General features: G+C 34.0%; 1 protein-coding gene and 1 pseudogene across 1 annotated transcript; one reads left to right on the top strand and one right to left on the bottom strand.

Moving 5' to 3' along the window:
- Nucleotides 1-9,766: 9,766 nt before the first annotated feature.
- On the top strand, nucleotides 9,767-10,775 carry LOC120156404 (expansin-A10). Its single transcript, XM_039167715.1, has 3 exons — nucleotides 9,767-9,935; nucleotides 10,024-10,336; nucleotides 10,442-10,775. Exons 1-3 carry the CDS (start codon nucleotides 9,809-9,811, stop codon nucleotides 10,746-10,748), a joined length of 747 nt encoding a protein of 248 aa, XP_039023646.1. The 5' UTR covers nucleotides 9,767-9,808; the 3' UTR covers nucleotides 10,749-10,775.
- A 1,647-nt stretch (nucleotides 10,776-12,422) lies between these two features.
- Nucleotides 12,423-15,845, bottom strand: LOC120156411 (annotated as a pseudogene).
- Between the last annotated feature and the right edge of the window lie 4,013 nt (nucleotides 15,846-19,858).

The raw sequence follows: 19,858 nt of genomic DNA on the forward strand, positions 1-19,858 counted from the left end.
GTTCGTTCATTTAATAAATAAACGCATATAAACGAACTTCCCGCCGCACGGTTCATGAACGGTTCGCTGAACGTTCAGTTCATTTACAGGCCTAATCCAACTTAATCATGGGTTGGACTACACTAGTTTGGTCATGAATATCAATTATATTGTTTGTTATAAATAGAAAATAAGAGATTATAAGGTAATTAGACAAGTAATTAGCTGGCTGATTAATGTTTCAAGCCACAATCCACGGCTACAACTCAAAATTAATGGCCATTCATGGCAGACAATATCTACTTTTACCACTTTATGGGAAGATTGCACTTTTTCCCGTAAAGAAAATTTCTTTTATATAATTCAAGTTGGCTATTTAGATGATATCAAGGAATGTGTAATTCTGCGTTGTGGTTGAAAATATAACTAATGATTAATAAGCATCTAAGCAAGATTGAGTCTATTTAAACCCATTTTACCAACTACTTTGGTTCATTAAAAACTAACCTATCTCCCAGCTAAGCTAAGATTGTATATTTCTCCAAACAAACTGATGTAGAATGCTCACCCTCGCAAACTGCATTTGCCAATGGAGCAAACGGGGTTAGGAGGGTCGCTCTTACCTCTACAGTATCCGATTTAGATTAATCGATCAATAGATTAAATAAATAGATGAAATACCAGTGATTAATTCAAAAAAAAAATCTTCATTTGCTCTAACAGTGACGGGTCTTTTCCATGTTGGACGCTACAATATCAAAACTCCTTTATTCACATATTATATATAATACATTAACATATCTATAAATTTTACTATATTATCATTAAATCAGATAATAATATATTTTAACAGAATAACAAAATTAGAAATATATACTGACGATACATAATTTTATACCTTATAAATAAACAGTAAGATGATATATCTATAAAAATACATTTTGGGAGAGCAAATCACCATTTCATTTCTCCACACATGTCTAAACCACATAAATGGAATCCAAGATAATAACTCAAATTTTTGTGGACAGCAACAATTAAAGGCGGAAACGAAAAGTGAAACAAAAATCTGGGTTTCATGCATTTAACCTTTAAAGTTACAGTAATCATGGTGATAGTGGGATTTGTTGACTTGTAAATTTAAAATTTAAAGTAAAACCCTAGTCTAGTACACGATAACTTGCACATTTCTTATCAATGTTGCTTTTACAGCACGAACGTAAATTTAAAAATCAAATGGTGGACTGTGAAAAGGGAGGAAACACAAAAGTAAATTGCATGGAAAGAAATCCTTAGCAACGTTGATGGTGTCGGCAGGCACATTCTTCAAAAGTAATCCACGGAAAACACAATGGTGGACTTAATTATCCAACGTTTTCACATAATCCCTCAACAACCTTAGCTATATTCTTCATCCTACGGATGAATAGAAAATATAAATCTTTGGAGCCCTCTTGACCTAATTATTACAGACCATGAGTTCTGAAATATGATTAAAGGGCCATAATTTAGTTAGGTTATCTGCCATTAATGGCAGTTAAAAGAGTTTAAGACATTGTTGTGAAAGCCTGTTGGCGTTATTCATTTTTCAGTGTTGTTGCCTGATTCTCCACAGCTTTTTGCATGGCGGGGTCTGTTTTACCTTTTTCTTACATTAAACTATTCTAACACTTTATTGTCTGTGTTAAAAAATTTTAATATTATCCATTGAAAAGGACAGCTCTAAGAATCAAACAGTCTTAGATTAGATTATAGGTGGAATAAGGTATTATGAAATTACATTCCATTATATATTTTATATAATTTTAAATTATTATTTATTTCTAATATTTACAAACCAAATTTTATTCTAAAATATTTTATATTTTTTTAAATATTTATTAGATTGAATGATATAGAATTCTTTGTCTCTTAAGTAAAATTTTGAACTTAAAAAAATTATAAATAAAGAAAACAATACGAACAAAAATTGTTTCATTTTATTTAAAAATTTAAGTCAATTTAATTATGAATTAACCGAATTCAGTATAATTATTGTGTACAAAATAAGAAAAAGATTATCGAAGTTGAAAAGCAAAGGCAAATTGCAATTTGGTATATCTTGGAATGTGTTTAGGGGCAGGGTCATAATAAGATATAATTAGGAAAACATAACATGTCACATGTGTGTTGAAAAGACATGTAAAATCAATGACAAAGGTGAGAAAAAAGGGGGAATTGTTTGTCTAGGAATATTCGATTTTACATTTACTTTAATTCTCCAACCAAGAAAGATTTGATTTGATGTGAGGTTCAAGTCTCCATTAAACATGATGGGAATGTAGAACTTTTGGATGTTGGTTAGAATTATATTAATATTCGGTGATCTTAAATCCAAACAACAATCCATATCACAAATTTGAAGAAAAAAACATACAATTAATATGTTGATGAATTTACAAATAAGAGTTGATTCAAGTGGTAAATAATTTTATATAGCTTAAGCAATATTTTGAGTTAAAGTATTTATGTATGCAAAAAATCCTTGCTCGGAAATTTATCCGACAAAATCGAGTGTATAACGTAGATCGGTCCAGATTAATCAAGACGAAACTTTAAAATTTGAAGGCAACAAAAAAAATAAAAAATAAGTGGATGAATTTAATTCAATATAACGCTGATTTTCAATAATATGATTTTATAGAAGGAAAGGTAAAATAAAAATAAAAGGGTAAATTATATAGCTGATTTTTTGTTATAATATATTTTATAATTATTTTCGGGTTATGAAAGATTATAAAATAATCATCTTAATTAATAAAGTTACAAGTTTATCATATTTATTAAAAATAACAAAAAATAGTATGATAAATAATAAATTTGATATAATAACAAATATAATACTTAAACTTTATACATTATTATAAAATGATCATAATTAAAAAAATTAACACTTAACATTTAAATATAACAACAATTTAAACTTTCTTCTAACTCGTTTTCTTTTCTTTTTTTCTCCATCGTTCAGCCTTTCCCACAACAATCTTTGATGGATACAATTTGATTTTCTTTGGTTGCCCCTTGGGGGTAATCAAATGACATCTGTTGATGATTATTGTGGCGATTGTTTAGCCAGTTTAGATGAAAAATAAAAGAGAAATAGAAGCTGGTAAATGATGATGGTGTAAAAAATAAGAGTTGAAAAAGATGAAAGATTACACCAGTGTCATAGTTGAATCTTGAGGATTAAGATTTTAAAAGTAGAATTAAATTATAATAATGTGTAAAGGTTAAGAGCTAATTTTAAAGTTTTCCTTTCCACTAATTTCTCATAAATCCTTAAATCTCTAAGTTTATAAAAAAAAACCCTAAAATCTTTAAGGAATTTATGGATTATGGATTTAGGAATTTGATTTATGTATTCTATGAATTATGTAAATGAAACATTATGTACCTGCTTTCACTAAAAACATTTTAGATTATCATATCATCAAGTTATTTTTTTATGAAATAGAGCATTAACATATAGTTTTTTATTATTTTAAATAATGATTTTATAATTTTTCGATTATCGCAATAAAAGATATCCTTTAGGCAGAAAACTATATGCGTAGTTTATCGAAAATAAAAAGGTAAAAAATATGATGGAAGACTAAAGAGTTTTGAATTGGCAAGGAAAGAGTCAAAAGTATTGCATGTACCGAGCCGGATTGCTCGATTTGGGTTACATTTGAGTTTATTTTTAATTAACTATAGTTAATTATTAAATAATAATTCGGATATTTATAATAAACAATCACCGGTAATTTTTTCAATGCATGTTTTGCAAGAACCCATTACTGGATTAATTAAATAAATAGACTTGAGATCCCTTCAAGAAGCTCGCAAACACCCTAATATTAATTGTTTCATTTCGACCAAACTCAAACCACTCCCATTTACTTTGAGGACACAGATTTGAGAAATTAAAAAAAAAAACACAGAATGTGCCAAACAGTGATTGATTGAAGAAAAGGGTTTTACGTTTAAAGTGAGAGCCGGAACATGGCGATTCCAGTAAAGTCAAGCTGCATTAGCTTGTGTCTTGATACTTGTACCGACGGCTCTGTCATTTTATTCAACAAACATTATATGCGTACGTAGCGAGAATCACGGCCCTTTCATTTCGCGAGCCAATTAAGAAAATCCAGGTTTCAATCATGTTTTGTCAACATGCAAAGATCGTATCTTGGTACAAGAAGATCATGATTTGCCTAATCATCCACCGAAGTACCATTTTCTCTAAACTTCTGTCTTCCACTTATATCTCTTTCACGTGATTTCAAGGTCGAGTAACAAAGGGTCTAGTATCTACTGAATAAAGTATTGAATTTTAATTTTATATATTAAAAATAATATTTTTAAAAGTATGACTAATGCTTGAAGATCTTTACTTAAAAATATTAATTTTCATTAAAAGTGTTGTTATTCCTTGTAAAATTTAATTTGCAAGGAAGAAATTGACATGGGATTTAAGTCGCAATCAGTTGAGGGGTAGCGCTCAAAAGAAGTTCCAGCAACCCACGTGTAGTTAACCTGAGCCACTCGCCACTTTAAATCTGTTTCTCCATTTCTATTTTATATATAATTTTTTGGTTATCGGTTGATTTAGTAAAATGAAGAATTATAATATTTTGGTAAATTTTAAATTTAATTTTAGTTTTAGTTAGAAGGGAGGAAAAGGGAGAACTCTAAGATAAAGAAGAAAAGTACTCTTAATAGACCTAGAATCTACGACTCAAGTGAATATAAGAGAATCAATATGAGTAATTTGATCAACTGGCCAAATATATTTACTTGTAAATCAATTTTTTAATCTAATAGAATAAAAAATTAAATTTATTAAGTACATTTAAAATTTAAATTTCAGAGCAACAACAGGAATTAACAGCAGCCATCAGAAGACTAGGTGAAAATAAACACGGATAGCGTAGTTTCATGCGATGACAAAACTGTAACAAATGTGTGATTTTAAGGATGATGGCTTTTTTATTTTTGAAGGGAGTAAGAAAATGTTCTATACTACTATCAGAACTTTGAACTCTCCATGAAGCCCTCAAACATGCTGGGTGATTAAATTTCAGAAAAATTATTATTGAGATGCATAATGTTAAAGTTGTTCGGATGGTACATGAAAATTTAAATACATTGCGCGATCGCGTTATAGTGGACACGATTCACATGATGATTTAAAGAGATTAGGTGCTACAAATCCAATCTGTTTCTTGAGAGCGGAATCACATACCAGATGTTTTGACAAAGTTATATCGAGGACAACCTTTAGTTGAGATGTTATTCGATATTCCCCGCCTACAGTAATTGTAGCCCTCACTGTCACTCATGAAGCACATGTAGAAGATTTCTAATTAATGTTTTGTTTAATCAAAAATATAAAATTCTAGAGTAATAAATAGAATAAATTAGATTCAGAGAGACTGTTTGTAATAAATCTTTTAAGGTTTGATTTAGATTAAACGATCAATGGATAAAATATAAAGAATGAGATATCAATAGTTATATAAAAAATACTTAAAATAATTATTTTATAGGAAGATTGTTTAAAATATGCTCTAAATCTTTATACTATTTTTATATTTGAAATTTAATCCCTATACCCTTTCTTTTAGATATTTAATCCTTACACCTTTCAGATTAAAAACGCAAGTCTATATGTTAATTAGGGGTGTAAACGAGCCAAGTCAAGCTCGAGTATTACTGAGCTCGACTTGAACTCGAAAACTTTAAACGTAAGCTCGACTCGACTCAAAAACTCGCGAGCTAAAAATTATGAAGCTCAGCTTGAACTCGAAATATATTGTTGAAACTCGACTCGAACTCGAAAAGGCTCGAACTCAAATAAAATTTAGGAGCTCGATTTTAAGCTCGATTCAAGCTCGAACTCGATTCAAGCTCGAACTCAAACTCGAATTTGAACCTACAAAAATCTTATATTGCATTTAAAATATATAAATAATTTTCCTTTAATCAACCATCACCAATACATTATAATATGAATGTATGAACTATAAAAAATCTAAAAAAATAAAAATACAATTACAAGAAATTTAGGATTTTTTTTTTTGAAATTCAATCCAAAATCCAAATTAAATGTCTGGAGTCCCTTTACATCAAACCCAAATTAAATTAAAACACTAGTCCCCACGTGAAGCACGACAACCAAGCAACAACTCCCATACACTGCTGCCCAAGCACCACCCATGAGCAGACAAAGGCTCGGCTCCCCATCCCGTCTCCCATCCTCCCACGTGAAGAACACCAGCAACTAATTAATTGAGCTGCATTGGTCTTGCCAATTCCAACACCCCAAGCAAGACCCACACCGTGCCCATATCTTCCCATGCCTTGCTCTACAAGACCCCATGCCATACTGTCGGCCACGAAGAGGAGACCGATGCACTGTTAGTACCCTCCATGCTCAGGGGGATGGAAACCAGAATCAACAATAGAAAAAATCAACAGCAAATAAGGGCATCAACGATTAGCAAGAAAACACTTGCTCGGTTCTTTTTTCTAATCTCCAGTTACCCATTCAAGTTCCATTTCAGTAAGCCTCAAATAACTAATATAATGTCAAGGCAATTTCTCACAGAAGAAACAACCATGTGAGATCAAAACCAAGTGATAATAAGCATACCCAATATAATATTTAAACCTTTATCATTTCCAATCTTGTGAAGCAAAATGTCAAAATTACTTTGAGAAATGTGGATATATAACCATGTCTGAAATTTCAATTATTAGAAATTTGGTGTAGACAGCAGGAGGACGACGACACCGCAATGAACACACAACGCATCAATATCAAACAAAAAGAGAACATATAGAAGAACAATCATACAAAGAACTAAATCACAATGAAAATTGTGTGGTCAAAGAAAATTTGCAGACATATCCGACGGGGCGAAAATTAAACAAATCAAAGATTACCGTCGAAAAATTCAAATCCCCAAAGGAAACTGTCAAAATCATACCTCTGCAAAGAGAAGAAGATTGATGAATCGATCTTTTCCCGAGTTACACGCTTCCTGTTTAACTCAGAATCCGCCCTTTAGACTTAACTAGTTCTTTTTTGGGTCCAAAGCAAACTCAACTTGTTTGTAGAGGCTTCTTGTTCGAGCCTCACTGTCAAAATAAAGGGTTGTGTTAGTCAAAAATAAGGTCATTATAAAATAAGAAGAGGTGGGTCTTGATAGTTTACCGTACAGTGCGTCGGAGTTTAGAGTCGAACTCATCAACCTTAGAAGTTGGGGGTCGTTGTATGTAGCTTTAGTGTTTGGGGGTTTTATAATAGTGAAGATAAGAGAGTTTAGGGTCGGGTAAGGCTTGTGTTTGGGTTAATCAGCCGTTGCTAATGGCGATCGGAGTGCTTGGTTCTGAGTTTTCACAGCGGCGTTGCTAGTGACGGGGAGAGGGTTCTGTTTTCATGGTGGCTGACGGCTGTGGGTTTTGAGAGGGTCACGACGACGGTCAAAGTGTAGAACTCCGTTGAAGAAAGGCAAGAGGAGCGACAACTGCGACACTGTTTTCTGGTTATGGGTCGTGGGTGAGAATGAGAGGGGGAGAGTTGGAGAAGTTGAGGGCGTGAGGCTTGAGTTGAGTGGCTGAAATGAATATTTAGTTTAGGTTTGTTTTAATTTAGGTTCTAAACTCTAATTAACTTTGGGTTAATTATCGTTTAGCCACAGTAACCTTAGGGGTAAATTAGCTTTAGGCTCTCTATATTTATGCGTTTTGTACAAAACAGTCCCTCAATTGTTTAAATTTTAGCTTAAATTAGTCATCACATTTAGGTTTTTCTTAATTTAATCCCTGTTTAGGATTGTTTTCTTTAATTAGTTGTGTATTTTTTTTTTTTGCATGTTGATATGTTTATGTATAAGTATGTGAATGATTTATTTAGGAGTCACATAACATCATTTTGCATAATTTGTATGTTAGTTTCATGTGCATAACTTAAACCCTAAACCCTAAACCTTACCACATAATTAGAAGGAATGAGATGGCTTAGTGAAAGGAGAGAGAGTAGACTTGTTTTTCTTTCTTAATTCTTTATAAAAATCGGTTACACTCTATTTTGATATATATTTTTAAATTATTAATATTTAAATTGAATCATATTTTTTTATTATATTATATTTATTGTCAAATAAAAAATTAGTTATGAGGTAAGTACAATATAATATCTTGATATTAAATGCTCAAACCCTTGATATTAAATGCTCAAACTCTTGATATTTATGATATTTGAACCCGAAACCTCAAAATATAACAACAATTTAAAAAATTAGTTATTAGAAATATTATTATTAGAAATATATTAAATATTTGTCATTAGATAAATAATTTTTTATTAATTTAAAATAAATATAAGAATATTTATTCAAAAATAATTTTTAACCATTTTCAATTCAAGAATATTTATTCATCAATAATGTATTTTTAATATATTTTTAATAATGTAATTTTAAAAAATCTAAAATTATAATATAACATTTTTTCGAGCTGTTCACGAGCTTTTCGAGTCGAATATCGAGTAGCTCGTTTCAGCTCGTTAAGAACTCAAGTCGAGTTTGAGCTCGAGTCGAGTCCATTTGATCCGAGTATTTATCGAGCCAAGATCGAGTCGATCTCGATTAGCTCGCGATCTGTCTCATCTCATTTACAGCCCTAATGTTAATCTCGACCAAATTCTATTATTAAATTTACGTCCATTACTACATTTTGTTCATTATATGATTTTCATATTATTATTTTCTTTATTTTAAAATAGAATATTAATAAATTTAACCAAAAAGTTAATGAAACTAACAATAGTTGGACATGATTTTCAAATTCAAAAACATACAAGGACTAAATTCTTAAAAAATAACAACGGGGGACTAAAATTTAAATATACTAAAGTAAAAGGATTTAGAGTATATTTTAACCAATTGTTATAATATAGTTGGAGCATGCAAGGATTAAATTCAATATGAGAGAATTGAATAGTAGATGATGGTATAATAAAAATATGAATAATGAAGAGAAAATAGGAAGTCAGCGAATGGACTTAGATATATCAAAGAAGGATTTTGAGTATTAAATTCTCCCACCCTGCTTAACGGCCGCAGCCACTGGCAGTAGCTCGGTACCATCAAAACGGCACAAATCAACCATGTTCTGTTGCCAAGAGGACCAGACTCGTGCTGCAAAATTTGAAGGAAACCTAATCATCAAATGATTCTTAATCATTAAAATTATAATAAAAGTTAACTTAAATCTATTGAAATTTGAACTAATTTATAACATGAGATAATAAACTAAATGCATGCAAATGGACAATGCTTGTATGAAATTGGAAGTTTACTATAATTTAGCTAATTTAGAAAGCTACAAAAACCACGCGGTTGCAACTTTCAGTTTTCAGAAAATACATCCTCTCTAACGTATAACATGTCTTTCTTTGTATTGGTTATAATACAATAACAGAATTTTATATAAAATTAGAATTTTGAAGTTTAATATTATAATTTTTTTATTTAAAGATTTGAATAAAGATTACTTTTATTATAAAAGTAACAACTTTTTATATTAAATATTAGTATATTTAAAAAATATGAAACATTAATTAAATTGAAATAGCATATTTCCTTAAAGAAAGCTGACTTGTTCGTTTTGGTCCCAAAGTGGTAGTTAATTTTAGTTTCGAGTTAACGTGTGTACTCCTGCCCAAAAAGTTGTATAAAATGCCACTTTCCTCTCCCCCGTTATCCATCACTTACGCAGCTCATTTTTCAAACCACCGGGAAAAATGGCTCTTGCTGGTGTTTTCTTAATGGCTTTACTTTCAATGGTCTCAGCTGTTCATGGATATGGTGGTGGTTGGACCAATGCTCATGCTACCTTCTATGGTGGCAGCGATGCTTCAGGAACAATGGGTATGCATCCAAAAAAACGAAGCAAATCTACAACAATGGGTCGGTGTGGTTTATTCGACTAATATTCTCTTCTCCTTTTCTTTTGCAGGTGGAGCTTGTGGTTATGGAAATTTGTATAGTCAGGGTTATGGGACCAACACCGCCGCTTTGAGCACTGCTCTGTTCAACAATGGGCTCAGCTGTGGTTCATGCTACGAGATCAAGTGTGTCAACGACGGGAAATGGTGCTTGCCCGGTTCCATTTTGGTTACGGCGACCAATTTCTGCCCTCCGAACAATGCTCTCCCCAACAATGCCGGTGGCTGGTGCAACCCTCCCCTGCAGCACTTTGACCTTTCTCAACCTGTCTTCCAACACATTGCTCAGTACAGAGCTGGAATTGTCCCTGTTTCTTATAGAAGGTGAGTTTGTCTCAATTTTCAACTCATCTTGTCACTTTTAAAGGACTTCAACTTTATCTGATAGGCGGGGGCCGGGTTTTTCAATTTTGTTCATTTGTTTTATAGGGTACCGTGCAGAAGAAAGGGAGGCATAAGGTTCACAATCAATGGTCATTCCTACTTCAACCTGGTCCTCATCACCAACGTCGGTGGCGCCGGCGACGTACACGCTGTGGCCATCAAGGGTTCTAGGACCGGCTGGCAACCCATGTCGAGAAACTGGGGCCAAAACTGGCAGAGCAACAACTATCTCAACGGGCAAAGCCTCTCATTTAAGGTCACAACAAGTGATGGCCGTACTGTGGTGTCCTACAATGTTGCCCCGGCTGGCTGGTCCTTTGGACAGACCTTCTCCGGCGGCCAATTCCGCTAGATAAAAAAAACCTTTCTTCTTTAATCAAATGCCATCTATATATGGATAAAATAAATACTATCTATATACCATCCAAAGTAGTATTAGCTAGTAGATTATACTATGTTAATGTGACCATTCAAAGTGTCATTTTTTCTTCTGCCCCTTACAAAGCAGGGGAATTGGGCAGAGGTGGACTTTTACCACCCGCCGCTAAGCATTGTTTTGGCTTGTAAGGTCCATCACTTTGGCTGAGATTGTTATTTGGCTTTCATTTGTATTAAGAGCAAATTTGTAAATCTGCAATTTCCACTATAATGGAAAAGTAAGCTCTGATTTTGTCAATTAGTTAACCAGTTGGAGGCTGCAAATATGCCAATTGGGTCACTCGAACTTCCAATTTTAGCTCAGAGCTTTTACCCTAAACCTTAAACCATAATTGTGAGACTTGGGAGGGATCAGCAAAAAACTTGCAAGCTGATAACTTTGGGTGGCGTTTCTAGAAGAGAAACAATAAGTTCCAATGACGAAGTTTAATGTGTCTTTTTTCTTTTCTTTTCTTGAAAGTTAAAATCTTTGTCTGGCCTGCTTAAATTCTCAATTACCATACTATTTTCTTGGCATTTTCTAGGGAAAGCGACGTTCATTAAATCGCATCACGTAAAAATCTATGTTTCCAGGCTGCAAAGCCACCAAACTTCATGTTTCAAGCTGCATCAAATCATACCCCTTGAGAAATTCGAATTCAAAAAAATTGTAATCTTGGAAATTGAATATGAATATGGTAAAAACATAAATAATAATAGACTTAAAATAAAAAAGGAAAAAACACTAAACCATGTTTTTTTAACCACAAGTCTTTAAACTATTATTTTGTTATAAATTTACGTTTCATCATCTTTTAATTAATTTTTTTTGACTAATGAGATATTGATAAATCACAAAAAAAATATTTTAGTTATTATGACTCTCATTTTAAATTATTCTTAAAATTTTATATTTTTTTAATATAATTTTAAAATTATAGTTTTTATTTTAAATTGATTTTGAATCATTCCAAATTCAAGCTATAATAATATGAGAACAAAAATTACGAATAACATAAGTTAGTGTTTGTGTGTTGTACTTTGATGGGGGAGTGGATGACATTTCATATCAAACAATTGTTTGTCCCTCAGCTCACCGTCTCTTTCACTAGAGATTTGTTTCCAATGTTCAAATCTTCTGCATAACGTGACTCCAGAAAAAGAGAATCCAGAAATTATTAAATATATTTTTCCATTGTGATTTTCATTAAATCTGGAACATTATAGTAGTGTGAATTTAATATGACAAAAAGTAACATGGCATTCAGCCATATGCTTGAGAGAGCTAAGAAGGAAGCTTGAAGGTGATTGAAAGGTAAACTCTGGTGCTTTCTGTGAGGGTGACTTCACATATAATCTCGAGCCATGTGAATATTCATTGCTTAATTTTATCTCTACTATTCTTCAGACCGTATCTACTACTGCCTACGGATAAACTTCCCTGTCTGTCTTCCCATTTTATGGGGCAACCATACGGTTACGATACGATGTTAGAAAACATTTACGCTTCTGGTCCGGTGTTAGCTTGTTTCGATTAAGACCATTGCATTGCATAGTGTAGCGTGGTTCTGGGGGAAAAATTACATAAATTATTGCTGTCTTTTAACATTTTTTTTGGTTTTGATTTACAATCAACGTCTTTTGCTGTGTTTTATTTACAGCTTAAGCGTGACATTGAGGACGAGAAGGCGGTGATCGCCATTAGTAAACTCTAGTAATCAAAGGGGGAAGATTAAAAGAAAATCTACTACTAAATATATATTAGTATACAGAAATTGTGGTGTGGTGCCTCGTTTGATTGTTGTCAGCAGTTCTTCACGATTAAGACAGGTTGTGCAGTCGAGCTATACATCTCATCCACCGAGTCCCGGTTTTTGCTTGCCGATGAAACCATGGTACTGAGTTCTTCCCTATCCTGCTTATAGGATGCGATGAATGGTAGCATCACTCCTCTGCATCTCAGTTTAGTTGCTGCAAAAGACGATGAACACACGAATTATGTCGATAAAACATTCAATTATAAGAGAGAGACGATGGCAAATTGACTTACTCCGGTATATAACGGCTCATCGAATATGGTAACAGCACAAGGACCAGAAGTGGCAGCCCAACTGCCTTGGTTTGTATCATATCCGGCTCTAGGACCTGCTAGAACTCCATTCACATGATAATCTACAGGAGCTTCTTGAAAGTTCATCTCTGCTGCCGTTGGGAATTTGCGATCATTCAGTATGCTAAGATCGTATGAGAAGGGGAATTGTCCACCTAGTTGCAAATCGTTAAGGATGCCATTTTCTTGTCCAGAACTTGATAGTTCGGAACTCTTAGGAGTGCTGAAGTAACCCGAATAACTACCAAACGAGGAACTTGCGGAACACTCCACATCCCTGGTAATTAAGAAATCAACATCATAATGCATTATGAAAGACCTTAAACATCAACTTTAAGATTTCTAGAAACTCGACTTGACTCGCCTATGGGGTATCAAATTTGGGTCCTCTGGTAATGCCATGGGTCTACTGTCATTGTTAGGCATCCATGCAAGAGATTGGAGCTGTTGCTCGATGCCCATTCTTAATGGTACATGCATTTCATTTTGGAACTGCAAGAAAAGGATGGTTAAGATATTATGTTCCAATAACTTTAAAAGAGCAATACGAGCAGCAAAATATTTCAAGCCCGTCACACATTCTTACCTGACTTGTGCATTCTAATGGTAAAAGCTGCTGCTTTCCTAAAATTTTCCTGCACAAAGAAGGTAGATAAGTTCGAGTCTTGGGTTAAAACCACATCACTTTCGGCTCGGTTTAACTAAGCAAACTACAGCATATGCTCCCTGGTGGAGCAGTCTATCACTTGTTATAAAAGATATAGGCATACCTTATGGGCTCGAATTTGATTTAGAGATTCTTTCAGTGAATCTTCCATTTTCCCCAAATGATCAACATTGTTGATCTTGTCTATGTCAGTCCAACAGCTGAGCAGCCCATATTATTGTTAGCACAAGACCACGATATTACATTCAAGGTTATCACTAACGAAAAGGCAAATTAAAACACCGCATTAGAAACTATGTAGACCTTCACCTCAGTCTCCTCTGTATTTCAGAAAGCCGAGTCTGCAATAACCTTGCTTGGTTGGTCAGGTCCTGCCCATAGTCATCACGGATACACAAAAAGCTTATTAGAATAATAAACACCATGGTCTAGCAATTTTAATTATAATCATAGGTTAATGTACTGGCTCACGGTTCATCATGCAAACATACCTCTATTGTTTGCGAACTGTGAAAAAAAAAGGAAGCAGAAAAGAACAAAAAGGTCGTAAGCCTATCAGAATCTCTTGTACAATATATATTTAAAAAGAAAATACTAGGAGCAATTTTGCCAACGAGAAGAAGATTGTCATGTACCTTGTACCCAGAAATTCATGAATATTTACATCATGGTCCAACTTCTTGAACGTTTTCTTCAGTGCCTAGACTCTCGAAGAGAAAACAAATTATGCAACTGATAAGGGTGACAACTTGTTCGAGACAAACAAACGGAAGATGGTAACATTGATAAAGGATAGATAACCATATGAAAGAACTTACTTCAAGGCTTTCCAACTTCCTGTTCCAAGTAAAACAGAAATGAAAACGTGAGTCAATTCTATTTTGTTAAGTATATCATTGGACTCTTAAAGTATGAACATCAGTAATGCGATTTTTCAAACTCAGAAAATTTGAACACACCTTTTCGCCCGTTCCTGTGGGGTTAGTTGAGCAAACTTTTCAATGATCTCCTCAATGCTGTTGAATCCACACCACAAAATAGAAAATATGAACATTGCCACGGAGGGATAATAGTCTTCTACATAAATCTAACAAACCAAACTGCTTTGACACAAATTCGCATTAGCATTATATAAGAAAACCGAATCAAAATATTTCCTTGACATCGATACCATGTATGGATCTGCATTGCTTCCTTCATTTGATAATGTCTCATAAAATACCTTATCACAAATTGCACCTATCATTTGACTCTCAAATCCACTACTAATAACATCAGTTAGATGTGATTTTGTGCATATGAACATTTCTGAATAACAGCAACAATTCCAAGTTCCCAAATGCAACTTTAGGAGAAACTACAACCTGTCTACCACTTTTGAAAATGGTATTTGTTTCAAATTCTCATAATTAAAACCCCCTAATGCATCAACACATATCAATGACTTATATTTGGATATTGATGGTGCATCCTCTAAATGCACTCTACTAGCCCAATTCAATGCTTAATCAAATCCTGTTTAAAGCTAAAAGTACGGGCAACTCCAAAAATTTCACAAATGAAAATGGCAAACTACATGCTAAAGGAAGAACAAAGAATGGCCTACCTGCGCTTCCCAATGCATAGGGAAGGCTTGTTAGTTGGGGAGAACATAAGAAGGATAATTTCTACATCACATAGGATAGAAAGCTCATTTGCCTTCTTCATTATCCCATGCTTCCTTTTGGCATAAGTCGCCTGGCGGCCATTTGTGTTCTCTAGCTTCTTTATCTTTAGCTTAACCCTTCCCATCCTGGACATTCAAATACACACAATTCAGTTTTGAAAGCACCATAAAAACGCTTTCTTTGGCATAATTAGAAATGGGGTTCCTTGGCAACAATCAAAAGGCGGGTGAAGTATATGAAACAAGGCGTGTACCCAAATGGGCAAAATCAAACGAGGAGTTGAAAGTGCATGACCCAAACGTGTTAAGGAGGGGGAGAGGTTGATTATTGAGCCAAAGAAGAGAACACCAAAGGGCACAGAGAGATAAGATAGAGAGGGAAAAAGAAAACGATAAGAGAGAAGAGGAAAGATGGAGAAAGAGTAGCGTGGTGTGAAAACGATGAAGCATAGAAATAGGATTGCATTTACACGACCGGGTGAGCGGCAAAAGCGGTCGTGGGAAACGAGCTTGAGAATAGGAGATTAATCAAGACAACCGATGACCAACAACTCTCCGCAAACCCCAACCAAAAAACCATACTTTGCGCCATAACAACTATCAAAATTCACGATAATCAAACCTTTCGACTTCACATTAGTTTGGACAAAACTGCTACCGTCTCCACTCTTCACCACGTTATTGTGTCATACTTGACCATTTGGTTAATTAACTTTATATATTATAAAGTTTATTTATTTGAAGATATTTTTTATTCAATCAAACAAAATATAACGAGATTATTATAAAACATATACATTGACGATAGAATACTTTGTTTTCCAAATAAACTTGTTTGACAATACCAAATTCGTATTGTGAAGTTTACTTGCTCCGTGAGCCAGGACTTTGAAGGTTTTTTATTCGAAATTGAATATTTTATCAATCACTTTATGAGATAATCTCTATGAAGAAACTTAATTAAAGAAAACTTACATCTTAAATTCAAAAAAAAAACTTTAAATAGCTATTTAAATATTAGTGTCGAACCCATTGAGTTACTTCAATGATGAAGAAAATTATTATTCTTCTTAAGGTTTTGAATTCGAACATTTATATTTTTAAGATACGTACGCGTTGTCAATAGACTAAAAAATCTGAACAGATTCCACCTAGTTTCGACTAGAACTTTAATTGTATTATTTAAAAGAGAGCTCTATTGTGTCATAAAATATTTATGATCTTTATAACGTGAGAAATAGAAAATATCTATTGATTTGTGCAAATTTTCAATATCTTTGGTACCACCTCCGATGGATGATCATTGTTTATTTGCAAGAAAAGGAACGACCACCTGTATTGATATTCTTTGTAACAATGAAATTACAATGCTCCATATTCTTGTAATGTCAGTGAGAAGGATAAAAGGCCTATTATCCAAACACCAAGGAAAGAGTCAACAGTTGATTTTTAAAGCTGTCATTCTTTGATGATCTCTTCTTCTTTTTTAGTTAGTAATACCTTTCATTTCATTTCCCGTGCGTGCACTCATATAAAGCTTTTGATTTTAGAACCTTTCTTTTCATGCTGCTGTTTGACCATGCATCGCTGATAAACAGACAAGCTTTGATGCATGAAAACGTTGCTCTAATTTCTCCGTTAAGCTAAATGATGATTGCAGAGATTAGTATTTAGTACTACATTATGATAAGTCAGTTTTGAAGCCACGTGAATTCTCTGTTTGCATGAACCTTGTCCTGTTGTTTTTGTCATGAATTCTCTGTTTCTGTTGTAACTGTGCCAATCAACTGTAACAATAGATTTCTTGGCATCCATGAAAACTTTTGTCATCTCTTTCATAGGCCTTTATGTGTGTTGCTTTTGTTTTCGTGTGTCAGGAGAATCTTTGTATAGTTCCAGCCATACATGGCCATGGGGAAGCAGAGCACAAATACATACTGAAAAATAATTGTTGCCTCCACGGCGGGAACTGTCAACCATGAGCAAACAAATGTGTTCATACATTCAGTTCACATCTTTGCTTTCTTTTCACCAGGGTTGAAATGTGAATGTGAGGACTAAACAGTCCCTATGGTACAACACTTCAACCATTCTCAGCCTCAGCCTTAAGGGCCCCAGCGGTAATTAAGGCACTATTCTTTTATGTACTTGCCCAAGGATTAAAGCCAACATCTATATACTGAGCCTTAGCTACAGTCAGCCAAATGCCATCAATAAAGTATCACAACACCATGCACATCACTGCCCAGGCGTGCGAGTGCAGGTTTATTAGTTCTAACTCCACATTTGGCTTGAATTCAAACTAGAATATAAACTTGTTTTTGAAACAAACAATAGGACACGTTGGTTTTATTTTTACCAAGGATGCTATAACATAGTGTACATATCCTTGTCAATGTTACTATGCCAGGCCTGAAAACTAAACAAGGAAGCCAATGGGGACACACAACACACAAGCAAGCCTTTTATTGTACGGTGTCAAACAGACCATGGAACCGTTGGGCCTGCTTTGTTTGTTTGGAACAGCGGGGTCTACGCACGTGGAAAGGTACAATCACTTGTTCAGTGAGGAAGAGAGATAGAGGATAGAGTCTAAACACTGTAGCAAAGAAGTTATGTAACTATTCAAAAACAACTCTCCAGGTACAGACAATTCCCCTTATGTTTAGTAAAGCGTGTCCTCTCTTCCTCAATCAATGAAACAAGATCTCATACAAAATCAAACCCCGTGTCTTTTCTCTTACCCCCCTCAGTCTAGTTGTAAAAACAATTAGTAAATAAGCTAGAAGAAAGAGAAGGGAAAACAAACCTATAATTACTAAATGTAGAATTAATTTCTTGACAATGACTCCGTTTCTTATCTTTTTAAAGCTCTCTCTGTGTTTCAGAAATGCTTACTGACCGTTAAATGGCATAGGGAAGTCCAACTCTATTCCTTTTATCACCTCTTTTCCATGAATTGGATAATCAATTAATCACAGATCAGTCAATAAAAATGAAACCCTATTTAACCCTGCCTTGGCACTGCACACTCCTATCCCTATGCCCTCATCAGTTAATTTCTTCTCTCTCCCTTTTATCCCCACTTTTCCATATTTTTTTTATAATCAATTAATCACAGATCAGTCAATGAAATATTAAACCCTATTTAACCCTACCTTGGCACTGCACACTCCTGTCCCTATGCCCTCATCAGTTAATTTCTTCTGAGTACTGAATGATGACTTCAGCTTGTTCGATACTTTTTTGGTATTTGGTTCAGTTATTTTACTTGTACCTCCACGATTTTGGAACTATAACTACAGTATCTCATTGTATTCGACAACTGTTTATCTTCTGTAGGCTTCGTTTTTAGGGTTCTCCTAATTAGAACTTCGGGTCTACTTGGCTTGATATGTTATGACCGAAGCACAATTGCCATTATTTCTTTAAACCGATGTACAATAATACAATATCTATATGTCATGTTTTGAAATTTGATCCCTTGTGTGCAGGCACGTCTTGATATGTGTTCCTTATGGCAGAAATAGTAGAGTTTCTGAACCCTGAACTGGTTCCTAAGGCCATGCATCCAGTAGGGTGTATGCTTTTACTGAAATCCCAAAATCCAAAGCTAACACAGAAGGGAAGAAAGTCACATCTCTCACATTCACAAAAGGATGGGGGCAAAGGATCCCAAGGTGCTGAAACAGCTGTTTGAGTCCTCTCAGACAAAGTTAACAGACAATCTCCATACTTGATAATCAAACATGTTTAGAAGAAACCCCCCCCCCCAAATCCCCAAGGATATACAATGTCTGCTGCTGTTGTTGACCTTGTTTCCCGCCCCTTTTTTTCTTTTTAGTTAGATTAGTTGTACTGAATTAGTCTCGATTTTACTGATTGGATTCTTGTCATGTTCCCATGGAGAAACAGTAGCACATCTTGGCTTTGTCTCATCAAATGGTTCCAAGGGAACAGCCACAACAGAATCTAATGGATGAGGCCTACTGTTTATATGGTGGGTCATCCATATACCACCAATCTGACCGCTCCTACCTTTTCTTGAATTGAGGGTGGCTCCCCCATCCCTAGCGTATACATATATTAAGAATAGTTTTATGATATAATCTCAAAATTCACCTTAATATATTTATGGTTGCATGGGTCATTTTAAAAACATGTCTCTTCTATGAATCAAAGAGAGGTTGACAAGAGATGTCCTTATTTTTTAAGATTTTAAATTTTATATAATTTAAGTATTTTTTATATTTTATTTTTATCTTTTAAAATATTATAAATTCACTCATAATATAAAATTATGAATCCGTCTATCTTTGAACTCATGTTCGGTACTAACCAAACTGAACCACATGTGCTTGGAGTGCTGACTTCTCCTGTCCCCACCCAAGCCCCTATTAACTTCATCCATCAACAGGTTTTCTTGTTGGTTTGGTTATATCCAGTATATATAGGTTAAAGTATTGTCCAAAGTCTTCATAGGATGCATATAATATTAAATCCATGGAGGGTTGAACTTGTGATTGATTTTGGTTTTGTATTGATATGTGACATCTCTGACACCGAGACAAGAGAACAATACCAAACCCAAGCATCCTATGT

Source organism: Hibiscus syriacus, unplaced genomic scaffold (assembly GCF_006381635.1).
Source record: "Hibiscus syriacus cultivar Baekdansim isolate YM2019G1 unplaced genomic scaffold, ASM638163v2 tig00111220_pilon, whole genome shotgun sequence".
Classification (NCBI taxonomy): Eukaryota; Viridiplantae; Streptophyta; class Magnoliopsida; order Malvales; family Malvaceae; genus Hibiscus; species Hibiscus syriacus.